Below are 27,435 nucleotides of genomic sequence, written 5' to 3' on the forward strand. Positions count from 1 at the left end.
GAAATTTTCCTGACTATAGTTACAATGACACCTGTAGCTCGGAGCTAAGGTGCACAGAATCGCTACAGTGCAGGAAAAGGCCATTCGGCCCACTGAGTCTGAACCATCACAATCCCTCCCAGCCCCTATCCCCATAACCCCACGCATTTACCCTGCTAATCCCCCTAACACTAAACAGCAATTTAGCACAGCCAGTCAACCTCAGCCACACATCTTTGGACTGTGGGAGGAAACCAGTGCATCCAGAGGAAACCCATGCAGACACGGGGAGAACTCCACACAGACAGTAACCCAAGCCGGGAATCGAACTCGGATTCCTAGTGCTCTGAGGCAGCAGTGCTAACCACTGTGCCACCATACCAGCCCAAGGGCATGATTCAATATATCGAGATAGGTTTCCCTACATTACACTGTCTGCCTTGCTGCCTCCTCATGGTTACAATGCACAATGAATGTCCTAGACAGAAAATGTGCTAAAAAATATGATGACAGGTTATCTCTATAACATGCTTAACTGCGACAATGATCATAGGACAGACCGTTGACATAATTTTAACTGGAATTGCTAATTGTGCATTGAACTGTACAACTCTGTCTCCTGTCCCCCTGTTAAATTGACACAAACAAGCAAGATAAAACAAATAAGTTTTTCTCCAGTTTTGTTATAAATATGTACATGCTTCAATTTATAATATGTTTTTACAAGTTTTTCTACATATATACGCATGTGGAAATTTTGCTGCCATGTGATTTTCAAGAACGCAACCAATGATGAAACTTTCTTCCTGGCCTGTCAGTGAGACTGAGAGCACCTAGCTCCCTCCGTTATATAAGATGCTGCACCGTGACAATACTTCCTTCCTAATTTACCGAAACGTAGTCGTTCATAATTCGATGATGTTCTCTGCTGGACCGGTATTGCGTTGGGTGTCATGAGAACGCATTCGCCTCTTCAAATATCGGCGATGATGCTTCAGTTTAAATCCCCGAGGGCACCAAACAGCAATGCAGCTCTCCCTCGGTACTCTGCTGGAGCATTAGCCCAGACTGTGTGAAGAAAATTTGAGCTGATAGGTGGGCTCCTCAGTCTATCATTCTTGGGAGAAGTGCACAGCACCAGAAGGGCAGTTAATATATTTCAAGATAGCTTCTACTTTCCCCGTTACAGCCAATCTCGAAGGCAAAGCTTGAATTATAATATCAAACCTGGGGTTCAAAAGTCCTCTTCTAAAGAGCTGGAATCACCTTGAGTGTATTTCCCAAATATCTCATCGACTGTACCAAACTAGTGGTAGGTGTAAAACCAAATATTTTATCTTTCATAGAATCATAGAACCCTACAGCGCAGAAGGAGGCCATTTGGTCAATTTAGGGTGTACTGACTACCTGACAGAGCATCTAACCCAGGCCTGTCCTCTTTGTTGTCTTTGAGTTTTGTGATTGATACAGTGAATCATCTACAATCATGCAAAAGTAGAATTTATTTGATTTAATTCATTGGGCTGGCACGGTGGCACAGTGGCTAGCACTGCAGTCTCACAATGCTAGGAACTCGGGTTCAATTCCAGCTTTGGCTTCACTGTGTGGGATTGATGGGCAGCTATATTTAACAAGAGAGATAAAGCAAGTCCAGAGAGCTATCAACCATTTGGCTTAATACTGATGATAGGATAGATAATGGAACCTTTACTTAAAGTTGCAATTGGAAAACATCCAGAAAATATAAGGAGTTTATAACTATCAGAGCTCTAAGATGTGGGCAGCACAGTGGCATAGTGGATAGCAATGCTGCTTCACAGCGTCAGAGACCCAGGATCAATTCCGGCCTTAGGTCACTGTCTGTGTGGAGCTTGCACTTTCTCCTCCTATCTGCGTGTTTCCTCTGGTTTACTCCCACACTCCCAAGATGTGCAGGTTAGGTGGTTTGCCCATGTTAAATTGTCCATTAGTGTCAGGGCAGGGTAGCAGAGTAAATACATGAGGTTACAGGGATAGGGCCCTGTGAGATTGTTACCAGTGTAGGCTCGAAGGGCCAATGAAGTTACTGCGAAAATCCCCTAGTTGTCACACTCCGGCCCCTGTTCGGGCACACTGAGGGAGAATTTAGCATGGCCAATGCACCTAACCAGCACGTCTTTCGGACTGTGGGAGGAAACCGGAGCACCCGGAGGAAACCCATGCAGAGACGGGGAGAATGTGCAGACTCTGCACAGACAGTGACCCAAGCTGAGGATCAAACCTGGGTCCTTGGTGCTGTGAGGCAGCAATGCTAACCACTGTGCTACCATGCCGCTCACACTGAAACTGAAGAATAAGAGGTACTTCAAGTTCTTGGGCAATTAAGGCAAAGATGACATATTGGCTGGAATTCTACCACCACGCCCAACACGGAATTGGAATGGGTGAGGGTCCAACAATGGAAATCTCCCACCTAAGCGAGCCCGTAAAATCCAGCCCATGGGAATATGAAGGTGTAAGGAAAGAAATTGATAAGAAAAACTGAGGGCGGCACGGTGGCATGGTGGCTCGCACCGCTGCCTTATAGCGCCAGGGACCCAAGTTCAATTCCTGCCTTGGGTCACTGTCTGTGTGGAGTTTGTACATCCTCCCCGTGTCTGCGTGGGTTTCCTCCGGGTACTCTGGTTTCCTCCCACAGTCTGAAAGACATGCTGATTAGGTGCTAAGTTCTCCGGCTGTGTACCCGAACAGACGCCAGAGTGTGGTGACTGGGGTATTTTCACAGTGACTTCATTGCAGTGTTAATGTAAGCCTAAATGTGACACTAATAAATAAATTTTAAACAATGAGGAACTGAAAAAAATGAAATTATCAAGGAACATAAAAATAAATAGAGAAATACTTGACAAGGACTAAAACGACAGGATAGGGATACAGCCACAAAGGTATTCACAGATAAGGACAGGGAAAAATGATCAAAACATTGAATGCCTCTTCATTTAACTCTGGGAAGGATCGGGGGGCTGGGGTGCAACATCATTAGCTGATATAAAGAGAGTAAAGGGAGAGATCATTAATAAACTACTTAAACTGAGAGAGGATAAAACTCCAGATTCAGATGGAGGCCACCATTGCATATTGAAAGAAGTTAGGGATGGCAGGTCTGTCATATGAGGAGAGATTAAATTGGTTGGGATTATTTTCATTGAAGTTTATAAGAGTGAGAGAGGACCTCATAGAAATGTCTAAAATTCCAACCGGGTTAGACAGGGTAGATTCAGAAAGAACATTCCCGATTGTGGGGGAATCTAGAACTAGCGGTCATAGTTTGAGGATATGGATAAATTGAGGTGAGGAGAAATTTCTTCACCCAGAGGGTGGTGAATGTGTGGAATTCGCTACCACAGAAAGTAGTTGAGGCCAGAACGTTGTCTGATTTCAAGAAGAAATTAGACATAACTCTTGGGGCTAAAGGGATCAAGGGATATGGTGGGGAAGAGGGGATTTAATAATTAGCCATGATCAATTTGATTGGCAGAGCAGACTCAAAGTGCCAAATGACCACCCCCAGCTTCTGGTTTCTATGTTTCTAAATAAATAAATTCATTAGAAAATTGTATAGCACTAAAGGATTGGTGGACTGCTAATACAATTCCTACACTTAACAAGAGAGATAAAACATGTCCCGAGAACTATAGACCATTTGGCTTAATATTGATGGTCAGAAAGATAGTGGAACATTTACTGGAAGTTGTAATTGGAAAACATCTAGAAAATATAAAGAGCTTGTAACTATTGGAGCTCTAAGATGTGGGCAGCATGGTGGCATAATGGTTAGCGCTGTTGCCTCACAGCGCCAGAGACCAGAGTTCAATTCCAGCCTCGGGTCATTGTCTGCGTGCAGTTTGCACGTTCTCCCACTGTCTAAGTGGACTTCCTCTGGGTGCTCCAGTTTCTTCCCACAGATGTGCAGGTTAGGTGGATTAGCCATGCTAAATTGATCCCTCGTCAGGGGGATTAGCAGGGTAAATATGTGGGGTTGTGGCAATAGGGCCTGGGCGGGATTGTGGTTGGTGAAGACTCGATGGGCCGAGTGGCCTCCTCCTGCACTGTGGGGATTCTATGATTCTATGTAGCAACGTGAATATGAACTACTATCGCAGAAGCTCGTAACAATGAGGTTATGCTGCCACGTAGCTGGTTGGTGCTTGCGGGTACAATGTGTAAGTGGCTCTCTGATGAATCCTGAGGCTGAGGGTCGATTCGTGCAATGGTTCTGCCTGCCTTCTCTCCCTGCCCACGCCCTCATCCGTTTAGAGTTTGCTTTAAAGCCAGCCAACGTTGAACTAAAGGTCCTTTCAGCCCTGGGGCTAGCGTCAGTGCTTGTTCCCTTTTGGCTGACAGAAGGTGTGTTAATTACCTGATTCCTTGAGATGCTTAAAGACGGAGGAAGGAAGTGCAACAGTTGAGTTGAAGGGTAAAGCAGCCAGCAGTCTACCTGTTGAGAGATACTGTCTGCCTTGAAGAGGAGACCGCAGTAGAAGGAAATGCCCCAAGTGGTCAGGCCAGCATGCAGTTCATAAATCTCTTGCTAACGTGTATTGCTTAACTAAACAGCGACTGGGTACAAAGTGGACCCATGAATTTATGAGTGTTTCACAATCCCCACTATTCAGATGGTCGAAAACTATTTCACTGACAGACAGCCGTTCCATTTCTCATCTCCATGCCTCCGCTGCTCTTGAATAATAAAAGGGAGGTTTTCTTTTTCAATGACATTTGCGGTAACTCAAATTCATTCTGCACAGAGGAGAGGTTAAAATGTTCAATGATGATCCTTGTGACTAATTGTACAGTGTGGCCCTTCACAGTGGCTCCCTCAGATGGTGACTCCCAGGAGTGCAGGTATAAGCCCCTTCTCGTTCTGCAGCAGGCAGCCCTGGATGAGTGTCAGGAGGACTGCATGAGACCAAGACGTTTAGCAGTCAGCGACTTACCCTGCAAAAGACAAGGTCACGTTTCAAAACATTTAACACAAAGTATTAAGATTCATTTATCACCAATGGATACACTAATGGGAACATAGAAATTAGGAGCAGAAGTAGGCAATTCAGGCCTTCGAGCCTGCTCCGCCATTCAATTATAGAGTCATAGAGGTTCACAGCATGGAAACAGACCCAACTTGTTCATGTCACCCAGCTTTTACCACTAAGCTATTCCCAATTGCCCACATTCCGGGGAAAAATGTCCCAGTCTATCCAGCCTTTCCGTATAACTCAAACCATCATGTCCCAATAGCATCTTAATAAATCTTTTCCGCACTCTTTCTAGTTTAATAATATCCTCTCTATAACAGGGCGACCAGGGCTGTATGCAGTATTCCAAGTGTGGCCTTACCAATATCTTGTACAACTTCAATCAGATCATGGCTGATCTCTCCGTGGTCTCAAATCCACCTCCCCACCTGTTCCCCATATCCCCTTATCCCTTTTCAAAACTAGAAACGCATCTATCTCTTCCTTGAAATGATTCAACGATTGAGACTCCACCGTGCGACAGGGCAGCAAGTTCCACACATTCACCATCCTCTGAGAGTAGTAGTTTCTCCTCATCTCAGTTTTAAATTTACCGTCTCGCAACCGATACCTGTATTAACCATTGATATCGGTAGAGGTGTCAGAGGAGGTCGTAGAGAGGGGCACAATGACAATATTTAAAATACATTTGGATACGTACATGGATGGGAAAGGTTTAGAGGGTTTTGGGCCAAATGGAGGCAAATGGCACTAGTTCAGCTGAAGAAACTTGGTCAGCATGGATGAGTTGGGCCGAAGGGCCTACTTCAATGCTGTGTAGTTCTATGACTCTATTCAATGTTGCACATGAATATTTCATACCATCCTCACTTCCATCATCTACCGCACTACAACTACAGTTTCTTCTCTTGTAATTTTGGGTTGTCTTGGGGAAGGGTTTTTTTCTGTAATAAGGGAGGGTTGCATTTCTGTTAAAATTTACCCTATTGCAGGAATTCTACCACCCCGCCCGCCACGGGTATCGGAGCAGCCAGGGTGGGGGAACAATGGGAGGGTCCATTGACCGCAGGCAGGATTTTCTGGTCTCGGGTTGAGCGAGACCATCTTGAAATGCTGTCACATTTTCGGTGCCGGCTCGGTGGGCTGAATGGCCTCTTTCTGCCACTGTAGGAGTTCTATGTTTCTAGTCTATGATTCCATACATGGGACACTAAGGGACAATTTTGCATAGCCAATCCACTTAAACTGCACGTCTTTGGACTGTGGGAGGAAACTGGAGCACTCGGAGGAAACCCACACAGACATGGGGACAACGTGCAAACTCCACACGGACAGTGACCCAAGCCAGGAATCGAACCCAGGTCCCTGGCGCTGTAAGGCAGTTGTCCTAACCACTGTGTCACCGTGCCTGAAGATTAGCCATGTTTGTACAGAATAGCGGAGCAGGCTTGGCGGACCAATTGACCTATTCCAATTGCTATTACTTTCTTCTCCTGATGAAGGGCAGCGCTCCAAAAGCTCATGATTCCAAATAAACCTGTTGGACTTTAACCTGGTGTTGTGAGACTTCTTACTGTGTCCACCCCAGCATAATACACGCATCCTCACATCATTTCTTCTCCTGAAAGTGCTAATGCTTCTAAGAGTCTGTGTTTACTAAGGATGCTGTCCCAAGCAGCCTACCTTCATGTGTAGGGCTAGACTGTGGGTGCCGCTGTTTGACAATGACGCTATTTGCCTTTAGCTTGGAGTGTAGAGTTTTGACAGCAATTACCTAATTCCGTGTACACAAGGTACTTACAGTCGTGCCTGGCCCAGTTCCACATCGAGTGGAATGTCCGGTATCCATCACATTAGTCAAGCATGGTGTTTTACAAAGAATATCATTGACACCTTATTTACCCGGCATTCAGCTTCTCCCGCTCGGGGGATGTTTATTGGCCTGTTGGCACGCGTTTCGCATCGACAGGGCTGCGAAGCTCTCAACTTACCACACTGCGAGTGAACTTTTCCAACGAGGTTCTGCGGCCCTGCTCGTTCTCAGGCTGGAGAGGGGATGTGGAGAAAATAAAGCAGAAAGAATCACGACAGGAAAACCAACGTGATGGGAAGCAAAACGATGCAGAAATGATGAACAGAGGGGAAGTTAGGCCTGAGGTGCACAGAGCTCCAGGGGAGTGGTGACACTAATTGCCGTTTCAAATGACGGGGGGTTTGAGCTGCTTTGAGGGATCCTGTGTATGTTTAGTTAGTCCTGTTTGCTTTAGTCTATGTAAAGACTTCATTTTAAGATATTTCTATCTAACTCTGCTAAACTTAACAATTGTAGCTAACTTGACCCCGTGTAGAATCGGAAGGTTAAAGGTTAGCTAAAAGTTGACTGCATTCCTAAAGGGTACACAATGCAGGCAAACATGTTTTTCAGAACAGCAGCTGCGAGGATTGTTTTTCTAGATGGGAGACAGACTGTGAGAAACATTTCCAATAATGAGATAAGGGTTGAAATATAGTTTGGCTTTAGTGTGTGTGTTTTTCAGCGTTTGTTTTTGAGATCCGTTCAGTGTGATCAGTGCAGGGCTGGCAGTGGAAGCCAGTCTCCAAGTTCACTTTTGCTTTTCACTCCTGTCATGTAAATTTTAAGTTCTGTTCAATAAAAGAAAACCATTTTAAAACTTGTATCAGTGCTGTCCCCTCGTCTATTCAAACGAATGAATGGACCCAAGATGCTTAAAGCCCCACTGGAATAACATAGCACAGCAAAAGAAAATGTCTCCTCTCAGCTAAAGAGGGCGTATCTTATTAACTTATCAGTTTCACAATAGGCTTACATTAACAATGCAATGAAGTGACTGTGAAAATCCCCTAGTCACTACACTGTTCGGGTGCACTGAGGGAGAATTTAGCACAGCCAGCGTACCTAACCAGCATGCCTTTGGGATTGTGGGAGGAAAGCAGAACAGCCGGAGGAAACCTACGCAGACACGGGGAGAACATGCAGACTCTGTACAGACAAGTGACCCAAGCTGGGAATCGAACCTGGGTCCCTGGCACTGTGAGCCAGCAGTGCTAACCACTGTGCCGCCATGCCACCCTACTGTGCCAGAACTAGACACATTTCTGTGCGTTGAGGAAGGGTAAGATGAGCCTTCGTATCTCTCCCTGATTGGCAACCAGTCACAAGTTGGAAGTGCACACACGGCTATTGTGTGATGCCTCCTGCAGTCGAACAACCTGCTGACTCTCGAGCCTCACCCATGAATAAAAATCAATTGGAAATCGGGCTAGGTGTCTGGCTCCTGGGTGAAATAAAAAGTTGCCCTCACTGAGGGAGGAGGGCAGAAAATAAAAGATTGAAGCACCTACTTAATTAAAAATTCCTGGCTATGATAATTCCCGATGCCCTCACTTTGTGGGGAAAATGGAAGTGTTTTTTAATTGCTGCTTGCTCTGCAGACCCGAGAGTTAATGTCCAGCTCTACTCACCAGATGGTGGTAAGCTGCTTATAGAGAGCAGGCAGACAGAGTTCTGTATCCCGACCTCTCATTTTCTTTTATTTCACTGCTGATCTCTCAGGACTTGTACCCCCCCACGGGGTGGTCTCCCCATGACAGCTACATCAAAGTTCCTCTGGGATAATGCCCAAAAGCCGATGAGCCCACTCCACAGCAGAACAGCTACAAATGTGCCCAGTGCAGTCTCACAGCTCAAGCTGAGGACCATTAAGGACCTAATCCACCAGATTCTACCTTAGAATCATCGAATCCCTACAATGCAGAAGGAGACCATTTGGCCCATCGAGTCTGCACTGACTGCGATAAAGCATTTTACCCAAGCCCTATTCCTGTAACCCCACATATTTACCCCACTAATTCCCCTAACATATCCCATCTTGAGACCACAAAGAATAATTTAACATGGTCAATCCACCTAACCTACACCTTTTGGGACACTAAGGGGCAAGTTAGCAATCCACCTAACTTACACATCTTTGTACTGTGGGAGGAAACCGGAGCACCCGGAGGAAACCCACACAGACACAGGGAGAATGTGCAAACTCCGCACTGGTGGACAGTCATCTAAGACCAGAATTGAACCTGGGTCCCTGGCGTTCTGAGGCAGCAGTGCTAACCACTGTGCCACCATGCTCAAATGAATTTTTAATTTTCCTATTGTTTCATGCCCCTGTGTCCTAACTCTTGCCGAGGTGCCGTTCCACAAGCCCTCGCACTCTCACCCATGTATCATTTCTTCTTTACTCTTGTCTGGGACATGGGCATCACTGGAAAATCCAGCATTTATTGCCCATCCCTAATTGCCCCGGAACCGTGTGGCTTGCTGGGCTGTTGCAGGGGACAGTTAAGAGTCAACCACATTGCTGTATACCAGGAGTCACAAGCAGGCCAGACCAGGTAAGGAGGGCAGATTTCCTTCCCTAAAGGAGATGTGTGAACCAGATGGGTTTTTACAACAATCGTTTCATGGTCACCATTACTGATGCCTTGCAATTTTTTGAACATTTCAGATTTTATTGATTGAATATAAATTCCATTAGTTGCCATATTGGGATTTGATTCCATGTTCCCAGGGCATTGGCCTAAACCTCTAGATTACAAGCCCAGTGACATTAGCATTATTGGTTTTCCCTTTCTCTTAAGGAATCTTTGAATACCTGTGATGAGCTTGGTGGGGGATGAACAGATCTGAGGTTTTGGGCCTTAGTAATGCATCAGCATGGCCGGTATCCATTCTGCCGGTGGAGTCAGCCCACTATTGGCTGGCGGTGGGATCTTCTGTTCTCGCTGAGAGATCCTGTATTTGCTTAGCTCTGTTTGCTTCAGTTGACACAAATACTTCATTTTAAGATATTTCTTAACTAACTAACTCTGCTAAGCTTAACAAGCGTAGCTGGCTTCTCTACACATAGAATCAGAAGACATGATCGGTTAGGTAAATATTGACTGCATTCCCGAAGGGTACACGATGCAGGCAAACAACAGCATTACGGCATCTACAAGGATTGTTTTTATGGACGGAGACAGTCTGCGAAGGATACTTCCAATAATGAGATCAGGGTTGAAATATAGTTTGGATTTTAGAATGTTTCAGTTCAGTGCTTTCAAGTTCAGTACAGGGCCTGGCTGAGAAGCCAATCTTCACTTTTCTTTTGCATCTGTCATGTTAATTTTTTTAAAAGTTCCGTTCATTAAAGGAAAAGTCATACCAACTGTTGTCCTCTTGTCTCTTCAAATGAATGAATGGACGCAACACCGACAATATTTGTGGGGTTTTGCATGCCCCGTGCCCTCCAGTGCCAGGAAATGCACTGTCAAGGGCTCACCATCGGTGGGACTGGAAGATCTCGCTGGCCGGAAAGGTTGGAAAATTTCAGTCCCAGGTCCGGACAGCTGACAATGAACTTTACTGGGCAGCAAACCAAAACTGGGAAGGCGATGGCCTGGTGATATTATCACTAGTCAATTAATCTAGAAACTCAGCTCATGTTCTGGGGACCCGGGTTCGAATCCCACCATGGCAGATGGTGGAATCTGAATCCAATAGAAAAAAATAGCTGGAATTAAGAAGCACAAAACCATTGTCAATTGTGGGAAAAACCCATCTGGTTCACTAACGTCCTTTAGGGAAAGAAACCTGGTGTCCTCACCCGGTCTGGCCTATATGTGACTCCAGAGCTACTGCGGTGTGGTTGACCTTTAACTGCCCTGTGAAATGGCCAAGCAAGACACACAGTTCAAAGTTAACGAGGGATGGGCAATAAATGCTGGCCCAGCCAGCGACACCCATGTCCCATGGGTAAATAAAAAAAGAAATCACAAAAAGAGATTCTCAAATATTACTTGGCAATATCAGTAGGTCAGGAATCTGGGACATTACCTTCTTTTTAGCTTGTAAAAGCTCCTGATACCCATTGGAACGCAGGAAACGAGCGTAGCTGTCACTTTTCATCAGCTTATAGATGTGTTCCTGAAAAGCAAGGTGAATGCAATTTTAGCTGTTTCCCCATCACTCACTGTTGATGACATTGTTGCTCACCTAGGACATCTCTCAGCATATACCCACTGTGGAGGCAAACTCACCCGATCTTATCAGTGCGACGTCTGAGACATTTTAGTTCATAGGATAGAATCCCGACAGTGCAGAAAGAGGCCATTCAGCCCATCGAGCCTGCACTAACAACAGTCCCATCCAGGCCCTATCCCCATAACCCCACATATTTACCCTGCTAGACACCCTGAAACTAAGAGGCAGTTTAGCATGGCCAATCCACCCTAACCCATACATCTTCGGCTGTGGGAGGATACCAGAGTACCCGGAGGAAACCTATGCAGACATGGGGAGAATGTGCAGTCACCTGAGGGTGGAATCGAACCCGGGTCCCTGGCTCTGTCAGGCAGCAGTGCTGACCACTGTGCCACCCGTACTGTCCACTCATTGCGATAGCCGTCTACCTAAAGTTAGGGTGAAGGAAGTCACGGGGGCCAGGTTTGGACAGGTTAGAGTTGTATGGAAAAAGCACCAAGGTAAATCGGGGGTGGGCAGAGGGAGGTGAGGGGTCATTAAAATGTTGGAGGGGGTGCCCTCAATGACAGGAGAGGGTCCCGGTTACCATGCACTGGCTACACACAAAACAGACCGCGAGAAGGAACAGGATCTTCCAGTCCTGTCAATGGTGACACCCCCCCCAACCCACCCTCCCCCACCCCCCCACCACTCTGACACTGTGAGCCCCCCTCATCCCCGCACATTGGTTACCCCTCTCGCACTGTGGTTATGCCCCCCTGCATTGTGGGATTCCCCCCCTCGCACTGTAGGTTCCCCCCCCACTGTGGTTACCCTCTCCTGCACTGTGGGATTCCCCTCCCCTCCACACTGTGGATCTCCCCCCCATGGCCGCACTGTGGGTCCCCCACCACACACAATGGGCTCCCCCTACCCCATTCTTCAACCCCCTGCACTGTGGGTTCCCCCTCTCTGCACTGTGTCTCCCCCCTCCCCCCGCCCCACTGTGGGTCCCCCCCCCCCACCCCGCATTGTGGGTCCACTCCCCCGCCATGTGGGTTCCTCCCCTGCACTTTGAGTTCCTCCCCACCTGCCCTGTGGGTCCCCCTCCTACCGCATTGTGGATGCCCCCTGCACTGTGGGATCCCCCGCTCCGCACCATGGGTTCCCCCCCCCGCACTCTGGGCTCCAACCCCTTGCCGCCCTACACTGTGGGTTCCCCGATGGGGGAGGGTGCAAACAATGGAAAGCTTCACTGACAGCAGTGGGATCTACAAATCCTGCTGGTGTCCAATGGCAGATCACCTCTGCTGTGGCAAAATACATCATGCGGGCAGGCAGGGGGTGGGCGGCGGGGTGGGGGTGGGTGGCGGGGTGGGGGGTTGTTCGGGGCTGGGGGAGGTCGGGGGGGTTGGAGGGCTGTGGGGGAGGTGGCAGTGCAGGGCTCGGGGGAGGGAAAGTCTAGTTGAAGATGGCAGTATTGGGCAGACACAGGGGTAGGAAGTCTTTGCTTGACAAGCTGAATTCCTGTTTCATTAAGATTCTTCCCATGGCATGCTTACCAGCATAACCTAGAGCAGTGGGGACTGTAATCCCTCAATCTGTTTCAGCAGAGAGCAGCAGTATCACATCTTTTGCATTGGTGAACCCAAATGATTTCATTTCTAACTAACTCTGTTACAGAAGCATGTGATCATAGGATAGAATCCCTACAGTGCAAAGAAGCCATTCGGCCCATCGAGTCTGCACTGTCCACAATCCCATCTGGGCCCCAACCCCTCAACTGCATGTATTTACACTAGCTAGTTCCCCTGACATTAAAGGGCAAATTAGTATGGCCAATCCAGCTAACCTGCACATCTTTGGAGGAAACGGGAGCATGCGGAAGAAAGCCACGCTGACACGGGGAGAATGTGCAAATTCCATACAGACAGTGACCCAAGCCGGGAATCGAACTCGGGTCCTTGGTGCTGTGAGGCAGCAGTGCTAACCACTGTGTCACTGCGCTACCCACACACTATTGGGGTGCTGTGGAAGACTCTGAGAACAGCGGCAGCACTGAAGGAGCCTTTGTGTTCAGGCCAGTTTCCTACATGAGCAACTCAGCCAGTCCCACTCCAACCATGCTGCCACCCCACCTGCCCCATCCCCCCACCCCACCCCCACCCCACCCCACCCCACAAGTTCCCCCCTACACCACCCTTTTCCCAACTGGTCTAATTGATAGGACACATATTTAGTACCTTATGTCTTGTGGCAAGCAATTTATCACAATCAATGTTCAATGTTACCTGAAGATTACATTAACCCAGACAGTAAGAGAGTTAACAGGAGTCACAGTCTTCTCAAGGAAACAGTTCTCAAGCCTTTCACAGGAATAACTGGGCTTGAAAAAAATGCCTCAGCTGTAGCAGAGGGTAGATTATCCTGGCTTCAGGTGTCTCAAGAATGGCCACATTAATACGTGGAATTGTGCCAACACTCAAATATTTCTATTCATTCAGAGTACATATACAATTCTTCCTTTCTGGTTGTATCACAGCTTGGTCTGGCTCCTGCTCTGACCAAGACCACAAGGAACTACAAAGAGTTGTGAATGAAACCCAGTTGATCACTCAAGCCAGCCTTCCGTTCATTGACACCATTTACACTTCCCATTGGCTCGGAAAAGCAGCCAGCACAATCAAGGACCCCACGCACCCTGGACATTCTCTCTTCCACCTTCTTCCATTGGGAAAAAAATACAAAAATCTGAGATCACGTACCAACTGACTCAAGAACAGCTTCTTCCCTGTTGCCATCAGAGTTTTGAATGGGCCCACTTCCCATTAAGTTGATCTTTCTCTACACCCTAGTTATGGCTGTAATACTACATTTTGCACTCTCTCATTTCTTTCTCCCTTGTGTACTCTATGAATGGTATGCTTTGTCTTTACAGTGTGTAATGAACAATACTTACCACCGTATCTCTTTACATGACAATAATAAATCAAATCAAATCAATTCAACTCACGTTCAGTTGTTATACATTCTATTTTCACTTTGATATACTCCAATGTCGATGATGCAATGCCAATAGTAACATTCAGGCAACTGCATGGGTTGATGGTGGTGGAGTGGGGGATGAGGGTGGGGTGGGGGATGCACACAGGGGATAAGGGAATAGTTGACTGAGACTTCCATTTGATTTGATTTATTATTGTCACATCTATTAACATACAGTGAAAAGTATACAGACAAAGCATACCGTTCATAGAGAAGGAAAGGAGAGAAGGCAGAATGTAGTGTTACGGTCATAGGTAGGGTGTAGAGAAAGATCAACTTAATGCGAGATAGGTCCATTCAAAAGTCTGACAGCAGCAAGGGAGAAGCTGTTCTTGAGTCGGTTGGTTCGTGACCTCAGACTTTTGTATCTTTTTCCCGACAGAAGACGATGGAAGAGAGAATGTCTTGGGTGCATGGGGTCCTTAATTATGCTGGCTGCTTTTCCGAGGCAGTGGGAAGTATAGACAGAGTCAATGGATGGGAGGCTGGTTTGCGTGATGGATTGGGCTACATTCATGACCCTTTGTAGTTTTGGCGAATCAGTTGAGTAAAATCTCTGTGTTGTATGCAGTTTTCTCCCCTCAAGTAAGTCCCTGTTGGTTTATCATAGAATCACAGAATGTCGACAGTACGGGAACAGGCCATTCTGCCTATCAAACCTGCATCAAGAACAATCCCACCCAAGCCCTACTCCCATGACCCCCACATATTTACCCTGCTAATCCCTGCTGTCACAAAAGGGCAATTTAGCATGGCCAATCCATCGAATCTTTGGAGTGTGGGAGGAAACCTGAGGAAACTCACATAGACACGAGGCGACTCCAAGCGGTGCCAGATACTGGGCCTCCCTTCCTACCAAACAGATCCACCCCCCACAGAGCAGCTCAGTTGTACACTGTAGTTAACTTAGAATCATAGAATCCCTACAGTGCAGAAGAGGCCATTCAGTCCATTGAGTCTGCACCGACTCTCTGATGGAGTATCTTTCCCCACCCCCCCACCCCCTCCCCACCCTCTACACCTCCCCCAGCCCCTACCCCCACTCCCTTACCCCCAACCCCCCCACCCCCACTCCCCCAACCCCCATTCCCTACCCCCACATCTTTGGACACTAAAGGGCAATTTAGTATGGCCAGTCTGCCTAACCTGCACATCTTGGGACATTAAAGGACAATTTACCACGTCCTATCTGCCTAACCTGCACATCTTGGGACATTAAAGGACAATTTACCACGTCCTATCTGCCTAACCTGCACATCTTGGGACATTAAAGGACAATTTACCATGTCCTATCTGCCTAACCTGTACATCTTTGGACACTAGGCACAATTTAACATGGCCAATCCACGTAACCTGCATATGTTTGGACACTAAGGGACAAATTAGCTTGCTAATCCACCTAACCTACACATCTTTGGACACTAAAGGACAATTTAGCATGGCCAATCTGCCTAACCTGTACATCTTGGGACACTAGGGGCAATTTAACATGGCCAATCCACCTAACCTGCACATCTTTGGGCACTAAAGGGCAACTTAGCATGGCCAATCCACCTAACCTACACATCTTTGGACAGTAAAGGGCAATTTAGCATAGCCAATCTACCTAACCTACACACCTTTGGAGGCTAAAGGGTAATTTAATATGGCCAATCCAGCTAACCTGCACATCATTGGACATTAAAGGGCAGTTTAGGATGGCCATCCACCTAACTTGCAGCATGAATATCACACACTGTCTGAGCCAACACTCACAACAGGGTGCAGTGTCTAAATGACTCATCATGCGAGCAGCCCCATCCCTTGCCCATCCCTCTCACCTGATTCCCCCCAACCTCTTGATCATCCTGCCACTGTGCACCCATCCCTAGGCCCTGCCCAAGTGCCCCAACCCCATTATCCTGCCTCCTTGATCATGGCACTCCTATGCGTTCCTCCTCCTGCCTCTTTGGCACTTTACCAAGTGCCTCTCCCCCTCAGTGTGCCACACCCTGAGTCCACCATCCCCTATACTGGACAGCAAAACAGACTGGAGGGATTGAGTGTCCAAAGGTAAACTCTCAGACATGACCAGCTCTAACCATCTATCAGGCTGCCAGAACTTAAAAAATAACCCTATGTTTGTTTTGCCATGAGTGACTGAAAAATGAACTTGAACAAACCTGCGCATCCTCAAACGTGTACCTCCCGGGATCCTTGACATTCTGGCTGGTTATTTCGTATGAATGGGAATCTAGGTTGATGGCACTAGGTGCCCCTGGGGCAAGGAACTCCTGCCAAGTTTCTTGAACCTTGTCCGGGACTTCCAGAAGTGGACGCTTCTTCAGATCCTCTGCAGCCAACCAGAACCTGCAGAGGGAAGGAAAGGACATGGATTGAAACTGGGCGAAAAAGATAATTATCTAAAGCAGTTGGTGAATCCAATCTTTTGCTAACAGACAAGCAACCTCAACATGTTAGTTTATTTACAAGTGTCACAAGGAGGATTACATTAACACTGACACTGAAGTTCTCTCTAGAGCAAGTCCACCATCAGTCCACACACTGTTGATGAGAGTGCAGACCCAAGGGGGGCAGGTCATGTCATCCGTATGTCAGACGAACACATACTCAAGCAGCTCCTTTTTGGGGAACTCTCTGCTGGAAGGCGCTCGCATAGAGGACAGAAGAAACATTTCAAAGACACATCCAAAGCCTCCCTGAAGTCGCTTGACATGGACACCACCACCTGGGAAACGCTGGCACAAAACCGCCCTACCTGGCGCTGCCTCATCCACAAAGGCCATCAAGTTTACAAAGCAAGGTATATTGCTGAAGCACAACTTAAGCGCGAGCTGCGCAAGTCCAGTGCCACCAGCGCAACAACTACAGTGTCTACACAAGTCTGTCCAATATGTGCCAGGACATTCCGTGCCTGAATTGGCCTGATCAGTCATCTTCGGACACACTGCAACCAGCCTCAAAATGATATCAAGGTCCTCACTGATGATGGTGGACGAACAACACATTAACACTGCAATGAAGTTACTACGAAAATCCCCTAGTTGCCACATTCCTGTTCGGGAACACTGGGGGAGAATTTGAGAATGGCCAATGCACCCAACCCACACATCTTTTGGACTGTGGGAAGTATAGGTGGCACAGAGGCACAGTGGCCGCCTCAGAACGCCAGGGACCCATGTTCATTGTCTGCGCAGAGTCTGTACATTCTCCCTGTGTCTGCATGGGTTTCCTCTGGGTGCTCCAGTTTCCTCCCACAGTCTGAAAGACGTGCTGGTTAGGTGCATTGGCCATGTTAAATTCTCCCTCCATGTACCCAAACAGGCGCTGGAGTGTGGCGACTGGGGAATTTTCACAGTAATTTCATTGCAGTGTTAATGTAAGCCTACTTGCGACTAATAAATAAACTTTAAAACAGGAGCGCCTAGAGGAAACCCACGCAGGCACAGGGAGAATGTGCAGACTCTGTATAGATAATGACCCAAGCTGGGAATCGAACCCAGGTCCTTAGCGCTAAGGCAGCAGTGCTAATCACTGTGTCACTGTGCTACCGTGACAACAAGAGGTTACAGCTTTGAAGAAAGGCGTGAGGATGAAAAAGTTTTCAATAGGTCGGAGAATGGGGTGTTAAAAATAGAAAACAATTTCGATCTAACAAGGACACTCTGAACACAGTTCCCTGGTCTTGTTGAAGGAATCTTGGTAAAGTCAAGACTTTGCTTGGGTTACTCAAATTGTAAATGAAGGTAAGACTGCCCTCAAGTGGTCACAAATCTTTTGGCAGATTGACAGAAATATTTTAACATGAATTTCCCCAAGTTCTCCAGTGCTCTATGTACACCAGCAGTGTGGTGGGAACGCTGTCAGCGTGGGTTGATGTGGGCTGCGCCGTAGTGCAGGAAGGATTGGAATATACAGTGGCAGAGTGTCAAATGAGACTCATGACCCTGCAAGGATCTTCTTAATGTTAGGACTGGGATCTTGCTGGCTTGGCACAGCGGTCAGTTGGTGTTGCGAGAGGGTAAGATAGGGCGAGAGGTGAAAAATCAGGTTGGCACCTGGTTTCTCGCCTTTCACGAGCTTGCCGGCCCTGTTTTGCTGGCTGGTTTCAATATTAACAATGTCATGAACAGGCCCGGGATGTGATAGCCCAGCCTCACTTATCTAAGTCCCCTCACCAGCTACATCCTGTGCCAATCAGCAATGTGACAAGGCAGCAGTTGGCTTTCTTCCGGGTCAAGGACCCCTGGAAGGCAGATTCCGCCTGCTGAGAGCTTCTGGCCAAACAGAAACTGGCAACTGCCCCCCCCCATACATCAGCAGCACCACCCCCGGCTTGTGGATGGAATCAGGAACAAGTGACTGATGGCAGGGTGGGGGGATCGTGGCATGGGGGACGCAGGGGAGGGCCGGCATCTAGAACAGGGTGGCATGGTGGCATAGTGGCTAGCCCTGCTGTCAAAGACCTGAGATCGATTCCAGGCTTGGGTCAATGACTGCGTGGTGTCTGCACATTCTCCCTATGTCTGCATGGATTTCCTCTGGGTGGTTTGGTTTCCTCCCACAGTTCGAAAAATGTGCTGGTTTGGTGGATTGGTCATGCTAAGTTGCCCCTTAGTATTTAAAGATGTGCAGGATAGGTGGATTTCATCGTGCTAAATGTGTGGGGTGTTGGTGATAGAGCATGGATGGGATGCTCTAAGAGACAGTCAGTGTAGACTCGATGGGCTGAAGGGCCCCTCTTCTGTGAGTACTCGATGGTTCTATGACAGATGATCATTTGATTTTTTTTATTTGTTCATGGGGTGTGCCCGAATATCTTTCGTGCTCTGACATGGTTTTGAACCTGATTAAATATCCCCCGGTACCAAACTTGCCATGGGGGAGGGCACAAGAATGTGCCCTCCATCTGCAGACTTAGTACTTGCAGTTTTGGTTCCAAAGTCTAAATCATCAATATAATTGTTTCTCAGTTATTTAACAACACAAACCAAGCCCCCATCTGTCTGCAACACAAACCTTTAATCATCATAACATTCGAGTAATTACACTGGGTAATTACACCTTGTGAACATAATAGGCAGAGACAAAGGAGCAGTGATGTTGTTGCTGGGCTCGTAATCCAGAGACCCAGGGTAGTGATCCGGGGACCCGGGTTCGAATCCCACCACCACAGATGGTGAAATTTGAATTCAATACAAAATCTGGAATTAAAAAACTAATGATAACCATGAAACTATTGTTGATTGAAGGAAAAACCCATCTGGTTCACTAATGTCCTTTAGGGAAGGAAATCTTGCCGTCTTATCTGGATTACATGTGACTCCAGGGCCACAGCAATGTGGTTGACTCTTAAATACCCTCAGGGACAGGAATAAATGCCTGTCATCGCTCACAACCCGTGAACAAATTAAAAAAAGAATGAGTAGGGTCTGTGTGGATTTTTGCCGCATTCACTGATTGCTGACATAGTTACTGTAAAGTTTATTTATTAGTGCCACAAGTAGGCTTACATTAACACTGCAATGAAGTTACTGTGGAAATCCCCTCGTCGCCAATGCAGTGACATTACTGTGAAAATCTTCTAGTCACCACACTCCAGCACCTGTTCGGGTACACTGAGGGAGAAACTAGCACAGCCAATGCACCTAACCAGCACATCTTACGGACTGGGAGGCAACCGGGGCATCCCGAGGAAACCCATGCAGACACGGGGAGAACGTGCAGACTCCACAAAGGCAGTGACCCAAGCCAGGAATCAAACCCAGGGCCCTGGCACGGTGAGGTAGCGGTGCTAACCACTGTGCCACCGAGCCCCATGGGGTTGATGCTGACAATGAACCAATGGGGTTTTTATTGAGTAAGAAGCAGGGAAGATTCGCAGCTTGACTGAAGTATTCAGCAGAAAATTCAGGCAGATCCGTGCTGTACACTCCTGCTGGACTCATCACGAAAGCGATTGGTTGGAATTGTCATTGATGTTCACAATATAGAATTTGCAGCCCTCTTCACAGTTTGTTACATCAAGGCCCCAGACTGAAATTTAAACCTGGTAAAGTATCTTGAAGTGTACACTTGTCTTTTCAAGCAATGGATGAAAGAAGCTTATTGCAGTTATTAAATATTGAACACCATGCCTCTGTAACAGCACGAATGACAATTTTGGGTTTGGCAGCAGCCACATACTCTCATCAATTCAATGCTGATTCTTTCATCTCAGCGGTTTATCAAATAAATCCCCTCCCCTCTCAAAAAATATAATGATCGGCTTAGTCTGGAAGCTCGGGGGTTAGTTCACATTTCCATCAACGGCAGCGCACAATGTTAAAGGACACTGGGGGTAGAATAGAGGCGAGGGAAGGTATGGAGGTGAGGGAAGGTATGGAGATGAGGGAAGGTATGGAGATGAGGAAAGTATGAAGGTGAGGGAAGGTATGGAGGTGAGGGGAGATATGGAGGTGAGGAAAGGTATGGAGGTGAGGGAAGATATGGAGATGAGGGAAGTATGAAGGTGAGGGAAGGTATGGAGGTGAGGGAAGATATGGAGGTGAGGGAAGTATGAAGGTGAGGGAAGGTATGGAGGTGAGGGGAGATATGGAGGTGAGGAAAGGTATGGAGGTGAGGGAAGATATGGAGATGAGGCAAGGCATGGAGATGAAGGATGGTGATGAGGGAAGGTATGGAGATGAGGGAAGATTTGGAAATGAGGGAAGGCGTGGAGGTGAGGGAAGGTATGGAGATGTAGTGGACCAGGATGTCATGGAGGAAGCTGTATTAATGGAGAAGATGAGGCAAAGATGTGTTTTGTGGGGGCAGAACCATGATTGGGTCTCCCTTGTCCTCACTTTCCATCCCACCACCCTCCACATTCACAAGGATCACCCTCCACCATTTCCACAAACTCCGACATAATGGCACCACAACCAGTCCATTTTGGCACTTATTCCCCACAGGAGCACTCATCCTAATGTATATTTCAACACCCATTTATTTCTGCTTTCTAATATACCTAACATATTCTGAAATGTAGATATTTTCCTTACATCTGATTGAGAATTCCACAGTTTCAAAACCCCCTGCGTTAATAAAAAAACTCTCTCGTACTCTGTGTTAAATATTTTAGATTTCATCTTTTATTTTTTTAACCCACTGGGATGTTTGCATTCCCAAACTGATGTTGGGTGCAGCACAGTGGTTAGCAGTGCTATCTCACAGTGCTAGGGACCCGGGTTTGATTCCCGGCTTGCGTCAGTCAGTGTCTGTATGAAGTTTGCACATTCTCCTTGCGTCTGTTGTGGGTTTCCTTTGGGTGCTCCAGTTTCCTCCCACACCCTGGTTAGGTGCATTGGCCATGCTAAACTCCCTCCTCAGTGTACCTGAACAGGCGTCGGAGTGTAGCGACTAGGGGGCTTTCACAGTAACTTCATTGCCGTGTTAATGTAAGCCTACTTGTGACACTGATAGATAAACTTTACTTTAACGCAGAGATGAACACCTTACCTTAGATTCTCAGAGCTGAATTCAGATTCTAGAAACTTCAGAAATTGCTCCCGACCCGCAGGATCCTTTAGCATCTCATCGAAGGAGAATCCCCATCTCTTCACGCGCTGCTGGTTCAGCTCTTTGCTTAACACACACAAGAAAGAGGGGAGAGAAATTCTTTATTGCAACAGGAACTGTATCATTACATTGGGCGGGATTTTCTGCCCTCTTCCCCTATTATGGCATGTTTTCCATGGAGATACCTTGGCCACCAGTGGGACCTCCTGTTTGTGTTACACTTCATTGGACCATCGCAGAAGGCCAAAGATGGATAGGTGGGTTATGAGGGCAAGGTTCTGAGTTAAAATGGCACGCAACAGGAAGCTTAGCATCATGCTTGCAGACTGAGCGAAGATGTTCCATAAAGTGGTCACCCAGTGTCGGGTCCATTCATTCCTTGGAATAGACAAGGACAGTACTGGTACAATGAAACCAAATGAGAAAATGTTGGGAAATCTCAGCAGGTCTGGCAGCATCTGTAAGGAAAGAAAAGCGCTGATGTTTTGAATCCAGATCTGAGATTTTCCAGCGTTTTCTCTTCTGATTTCAGATTTCAGCATCCACAGTAATTTGATTTTAACTGGGACAAAAAATTTCTTTCATTGAACAGAACTTAAAGAAAATTAAACCATTGCAGAAGCAGAGAGAGAGAGAGCAAACATCAAGATTGCCCGTGAAGCCAGTCCCTGCACTGTAATGGACAAGATCGCAAAAAACAAACTGTCCACTGATCACACACTGAAACCAAAACATATCTTAACTTTTATCTTGTTGCTGGAAATGTTTTTTGCAAGCTCTCTCTGTCTAGAGAAAACAGGTTTCGTGGCCGTGTTATCAACATTTGTTTTGCTTGCTGTGTACTTGTCAGGAAAGCGGTCAATTTTCAGCTAACCCAGCATGCCTTCTGAGTTTTAAAATGTAGTGAATTTAGCTTTGTAAGTTAGTAGTGTTAGTTACCCCCGGCATTTAAATATAATCGCAGGGACACACATGTCTTAAAATGAAGTCTTTGCATAATTAAGCAAACAGAGTTAAGCACACACAGGATCCCTCACCCGATGTTTAGTCTCCCCAGTGTAGAGGATACTACATTGGGAGCAGCGAATGCAGTAGGCCAAATTGTAGGAGGTGTAAATAAAATGCTGCTTCCTCTGAAAGGAGGCCAATGGTGACTCTCACACACCAGAGGTACTGCAGAGGCAGAGGGTGCAATCGATAGGAATCCCTGTTGACAGAGATGGGACTGAAAGATCCCATCACCGGCCAATATCTTCTTCCACAGAACTGCCGCGGAGATGGGGCGGCAGTGACCCGAGTCCAGAATTGAACCCTGGTCCCTGGCACTGTGAGGCAGCAGTGCTAACCACCGTGCCGCCATAACTGGTATCATGCACGTTCCACTTAATCGCCAGTTTCTTTCAACAGCAAACAACAGGCTTCCTTTCTTACCTGGCTTCCATATCCCAGAACGTGGTGTCCTCACTGATCCAGGGGTTCGGTGGTTCCTGTGGTGTCAACAGTGGATCATATTCCAGATACTGCTCTGCGTAACCAACCAAGCTGGAAAGCAGAGCACCGACAAGTGTAAGGACAAGGGCTCAAGGCTGCAGCTGTTGCATGGCCAATCCACCTAAACCAGTACGTCTTTCAGACTGTGGGAGGAAACTGGAGCACCCGGAGGAAACCCACACAGATACGGGGAGGATGTACAAACTCCAACACAGACAGTGACCCAGCCGGGAATCAAACCCGGGTCCCCTGTTCGGGTACACCGAAGGAGAATTTAGCCCAGCCAATCCACCTAACCAGTACGTCTTTCAGACTGTGGGAGGAAACCGGAGCACCTGGAGGAAACCCATGCAGACACGGGACAGCAATGCTAACCCCTGTGCCAACTGAAAACAGGAAATATCCAGCAGGTCTGGCCTTATCTACGGAGAGTGAAACAAAACTAATACTTCAAGTCATTGAGTTTTTGACAGAACTGGAAGAAGTTAAAGATATAACATTTAACTTTAAACACGTACAGGACCAGGAAAGGAAGTAATAAAAGGAACGGCCAGTGATTTGGATTAAAAACAGCAATGCTTTAATTACTCTAATGGTTTAATGAATCTAGAAGCTGTTAGTTATGGGGTGGTGCAATGGCACAGTGGTTAGCACTGCTGTTTCACAGCATCAGGGACCCGGGTCCAATTCCTGGCTTGGGTCACTGTCTGTGTGGTGTTGGCACATTCTCCTCAGCCATAATTTTATTGCCCTGTCCACCAGGAATTGGAGTGGGTGAGAGGAAGATCATGGAAAGGTCTGTTGACCATGGATAGGATTTTATGGTTTCAGGATGGGCGAGGCTGGAAAATTCCACCCTCTGTGTCTGTGTGGGTTTCCTCTGGGTGCTCCGGTTTCCTCCCACAGTCTGCAAGATGTGCAGGTTAGGGTGCATTGACCATGCTAAATTCTCCCTCAGTGTACCCGAACAGGCACCGGTGTGTGGTGACTAGGGGATTTTCACAGTAACTTCATTGCAGTGTTAATGTAAGCCAACTTGTGATTAATAAATAAACTTTAAACTGGTTAAAAATCACGTGTCGCTCATTTAAGGCAGAGATGCGGAGAACTATTTTCTCCCAGAGGACCAGGTACGTCTCTGGAAATCTCCTCCTGGAAAGAGGACATTCTTGATTAACAAGGTCAGGATGAGGGTGAAAGGTTATCAGGAAGAGGCAGGAACGTGGGATTGAGTTAGGTTAAATCGGCCATGATCTTATTGAACGGTGGAGGAGGCTCAAGGGGCTGAGTGGCCTACTCCTGAACGTCATTTGTATCTTTGGTGGAATTTATCCGTCCTGCCTACCACAGGAATCGTGGCGGGCAGGGGCAGACTATGCAAATGTCCTTTAATTTCAAGCAGGCATTTCCGGGCTTGGGGCAAGTGTGGCCAAAAAGTTAGCTGATGGGCAGAAGGCAGAGAGTGGGGATAAAGGGGTCTTTTTCAGGACAGTAGCCAGTGATTAGTGGTGTGCCTCAGAGATCAGTGCTAGGACCACAACTTTTCACTATATACATTAACAGTTCGGAAAAGGAACTGGAGGCACTGTTGCTAAGTTTGCAGATGATACAAAGATATGTAGAGGGACAGGTAAAATTGAGGATGCAGGGGGACTTCAGAAGGGCTTGGGCAGGTTGGGAGAATGGGCAAAGAAGTGGCAGATGGATTACAATGTGGAAAAGTGTGAGGTTATGCACTTTGGGAGGAGGAATGGAGGGACAGACGATTTTCTAAATGGAGAAATGCTTAGGAAATCAGAAACACAAAGGGATTTGGGAGTCCTTGTTCAAGATTCTCTTCAGGTTAATGTGCAGGTTTAGGTGGCATTTAGAAGGCAAATGCAATGTTAGCATTCACGTAGAATACAAGAGCAGGGATGTACTTCTGAGGCAGTATAAGGTTCTGGTCAGACCCCATCTGGAATATTGTGAGCAGTTTTGGGCCCCATACCTAAGGAAGGATGTGCTGGCCTTGGAAAGGGTGCACAGGAGATTCACAAGAATGATCCCTGGAACGAAGAGCTTGTCGTATGAGGAACAGTTGAGGACTCTGGGTCTATACTTGTTGGCGTTTAGAAGGATGAGGGAGGATCTTATTGAAACTTACAGGATACTGCGAGGCCTGGATAGCGTGGAGAGGATGTTTCCACTAGTAGGAAAAACTAGAACCAAAGGGGCACAACCTGGTTCTGGTTCAGAGGGGGACAATCCTTTAAAACAAAGATGAAGAGGACTTTCTTCAGCCAGAGAGTGGTGAATTTGTGAAACTCTTTGCCGCAGAAGGCGTGGAGGCCAGGTCATTGAGTGTCTTTAAGACAGGTTCTTGATTAATAAGGGGTTATGGGGAAAAGGCAAGAGAATGGGGATGAGAAAAATATCAGCCATGATTGAATGGCAGAGCAGACTCGATGGGCAGAGTGGCCTAATTCTGCTCCTATGTCTTATGGTCTAAATGGTACTTTGTGCAATCTCCTCTTCACTGGGGAGACCAAACACAGATTGGATGACCAATTTGTTGAACAGGGGAGGGTTAGGGTAGGGCACAGTTGGTTGTGAATTAAATTATTTTAAGAATGACTATCATCACATTTACCTTGATGGAAAACATATTGTGTGAATGTACTATTTTGTAGAGGCAAGACACTTCATTAGGACACTTAAGTTAGTGACCCATTTGAGGAGGCCCTGAATTTAACTTATCTGCTGCTGGCCAAGATGTCCCAGGCTCAGGAAAAATGGCAACGAAATGAAGAGTGGAATTTATTGGAAGGCGATGGCCTAGTGGTATTATCGTTAGACTATTAATCCAGAAACTCAGCTAATGTTCTGGCGACCCAGGTTCGAATCCCACCACGGCATGTGGTGGAATTTGAATTCAATAAAAAATATCTGGAATTAAGAATCTACTGATGACCATGAAACCATTGTCGAATGTCGGAAAAACCCAGCTGGTTCACTAATGCCCCTTAGGGAAGGAAATCTGCTGCCCTTACCTGGTCTGGCCTACATGTGACTCCAGAGCCACAGCAGTGTGGTTGACTCTTAACTGCCCTCTGAAGAAGGGTGACCAGGGATAGGCAATAAATGCTGGCCAGTCAATGATACCTCTGTCCCACAGCTGATTTAAAAAAAATTAATATAGCCCACTAGAGGGGGCATGGGACCAAGAAAATAGAAAAGGAATATGCACATCACATTCCGGTGTCAGGAAAACTATGCTCAGTAAGTCACTCAGACAGTTCCAGTGGGTGGTGACCAAAGTTCCATATCAGACGTCCACATTAACATCTAGAAGGAAAGCATGAATTGTCTCCATCTTTCATTTGATGGGGGTCTCATAGAATACCAGGCCAACTAACAAGTGTTAAAATGTTTTCAATCATAAGAGAAGCCTGTCAGTCTTCAAATACACACGTAGAATCCATAGCATAGAAAGAGGCCATTCAGCCCAATTGATCCATGCTAGTATTCATGCTTCACATGAACCTCTTCCTATCTCACGTCATCTCATCTCACCTACTCTTCCTACCATGATCTCCCTCATGCATTTATCCAACTTTCCATTAAATGCTCTTAGTCTACCCATGCTTTTTGTTTCTTTATTCATTCGTGAGACATGGGCATCGCTGGTTGGCCAGCAATTTTTTCACACAGAGGATAGTGAGTGTCTGGAACAAGCTGTCAGAGTTAGTAGTAGAGGCAGGTACAATTTTGTCTTTTAAAAAGGGTTTAGACAGTTACATGTGTAAGATGAGGATAGAGGGATCTGGGCCAAACAGGGCAACTGGGAATAGCTTAGGGCTTAAAAAAAAGGGGGCACAGACAAGTTGGGCCAAAGGCCCTGTTCCATGTTGGAAACATCTATGACTCTACCCTTAGTTGCCCTTGTTGGAAAGGCAGTTGAGAGTTAACCACATTGCTGTAGCTCCAGAGTCACATGTAGACCAGACCAGGTAAGGACGGCAAATTTCCTTCTCTAAAGGACATTGGTGAACCAGATGAGTTTTTCCTGAAGATCGATAATGGTTTCATGGTCATCAGTAGATTCTTAATTCCAGATATTCTTTACTGAATTCAAATTCAGCCATCCGCTGTGGCGGGATTCAACCCCGGGTTTCTGGATTAATAGCCTCGCAATAATACCACTGAGCCATCACCTCTCTGCTAGCACCTTCCACATTCTCACTGGACAATGATGTTTTTCCTGAATTTCATGTTGGATTTATTGTGGCCACCTTATATCCATGTCCAATCACTTTGGACTTGCCCACCAATTGAAACCTTTTA

The 27,435-nt window shown here is 46.8% G+C and overlaps 1 protein-coding gene across 1 annotated transcript in view; it reads right to left on the minus strand.

The window, feature by feature from the left end:
* Nucleotides 1-3,912: 3,912 nt before the first annotated feature.
* Nucleotides 3,913-27,435, minus strand: part of LOC145352298 (regulator of G-protein signaling 6-like) — a 444,005-nt gene continuing 420,482 nt past the window's right edge. The window contains exons 13-18 of the mRNA XM_080202050.1: nt 23,050-23,160; nt 21,559-21,684; nt 16,221-16,407; nt 10,888-10,977; nt 6,986-7,039; nt 3,913-4,956 (exon numbers count right to left, since the gene is read on the minus strand). Of these exons, the coding sequence (XP_080058176.1) occupies nt 4,909-4,956; nt 6,986-7,039; nt 10,888-10,977; nt 16,221-16,407; nt 21,559-21,684; nt 23,050-23,160 (616 nt within the window). The 3' untranslated portion in view covers nt 3,913-4,908. The remainder of the gene's footprint in view (nt 4,957-6,985; nt 7,040-10,887; nt 10,978-16,220; nt 16,408-21,558; nt 21,685-23,049; nt 23,161-27,435) is intronic.

This window comes from Carcharhinus amblyrhynchos, chromosome 14 (assembly GCF_965287045.1).
Source record: "Carcharhinus amblyrhynchos chromosome 14, sCarAmb.v2.hapA, whole genome shotgun sequence".
Classification (NCBI taxonomy): domain Eukaryota; kingdom Metazoa; phylum Chordata; class Chondrichthyes; order Carcharhiniformes; family Carcharhinidae; genus Carcharhinus; species Carcharhinus amblyrhynchos.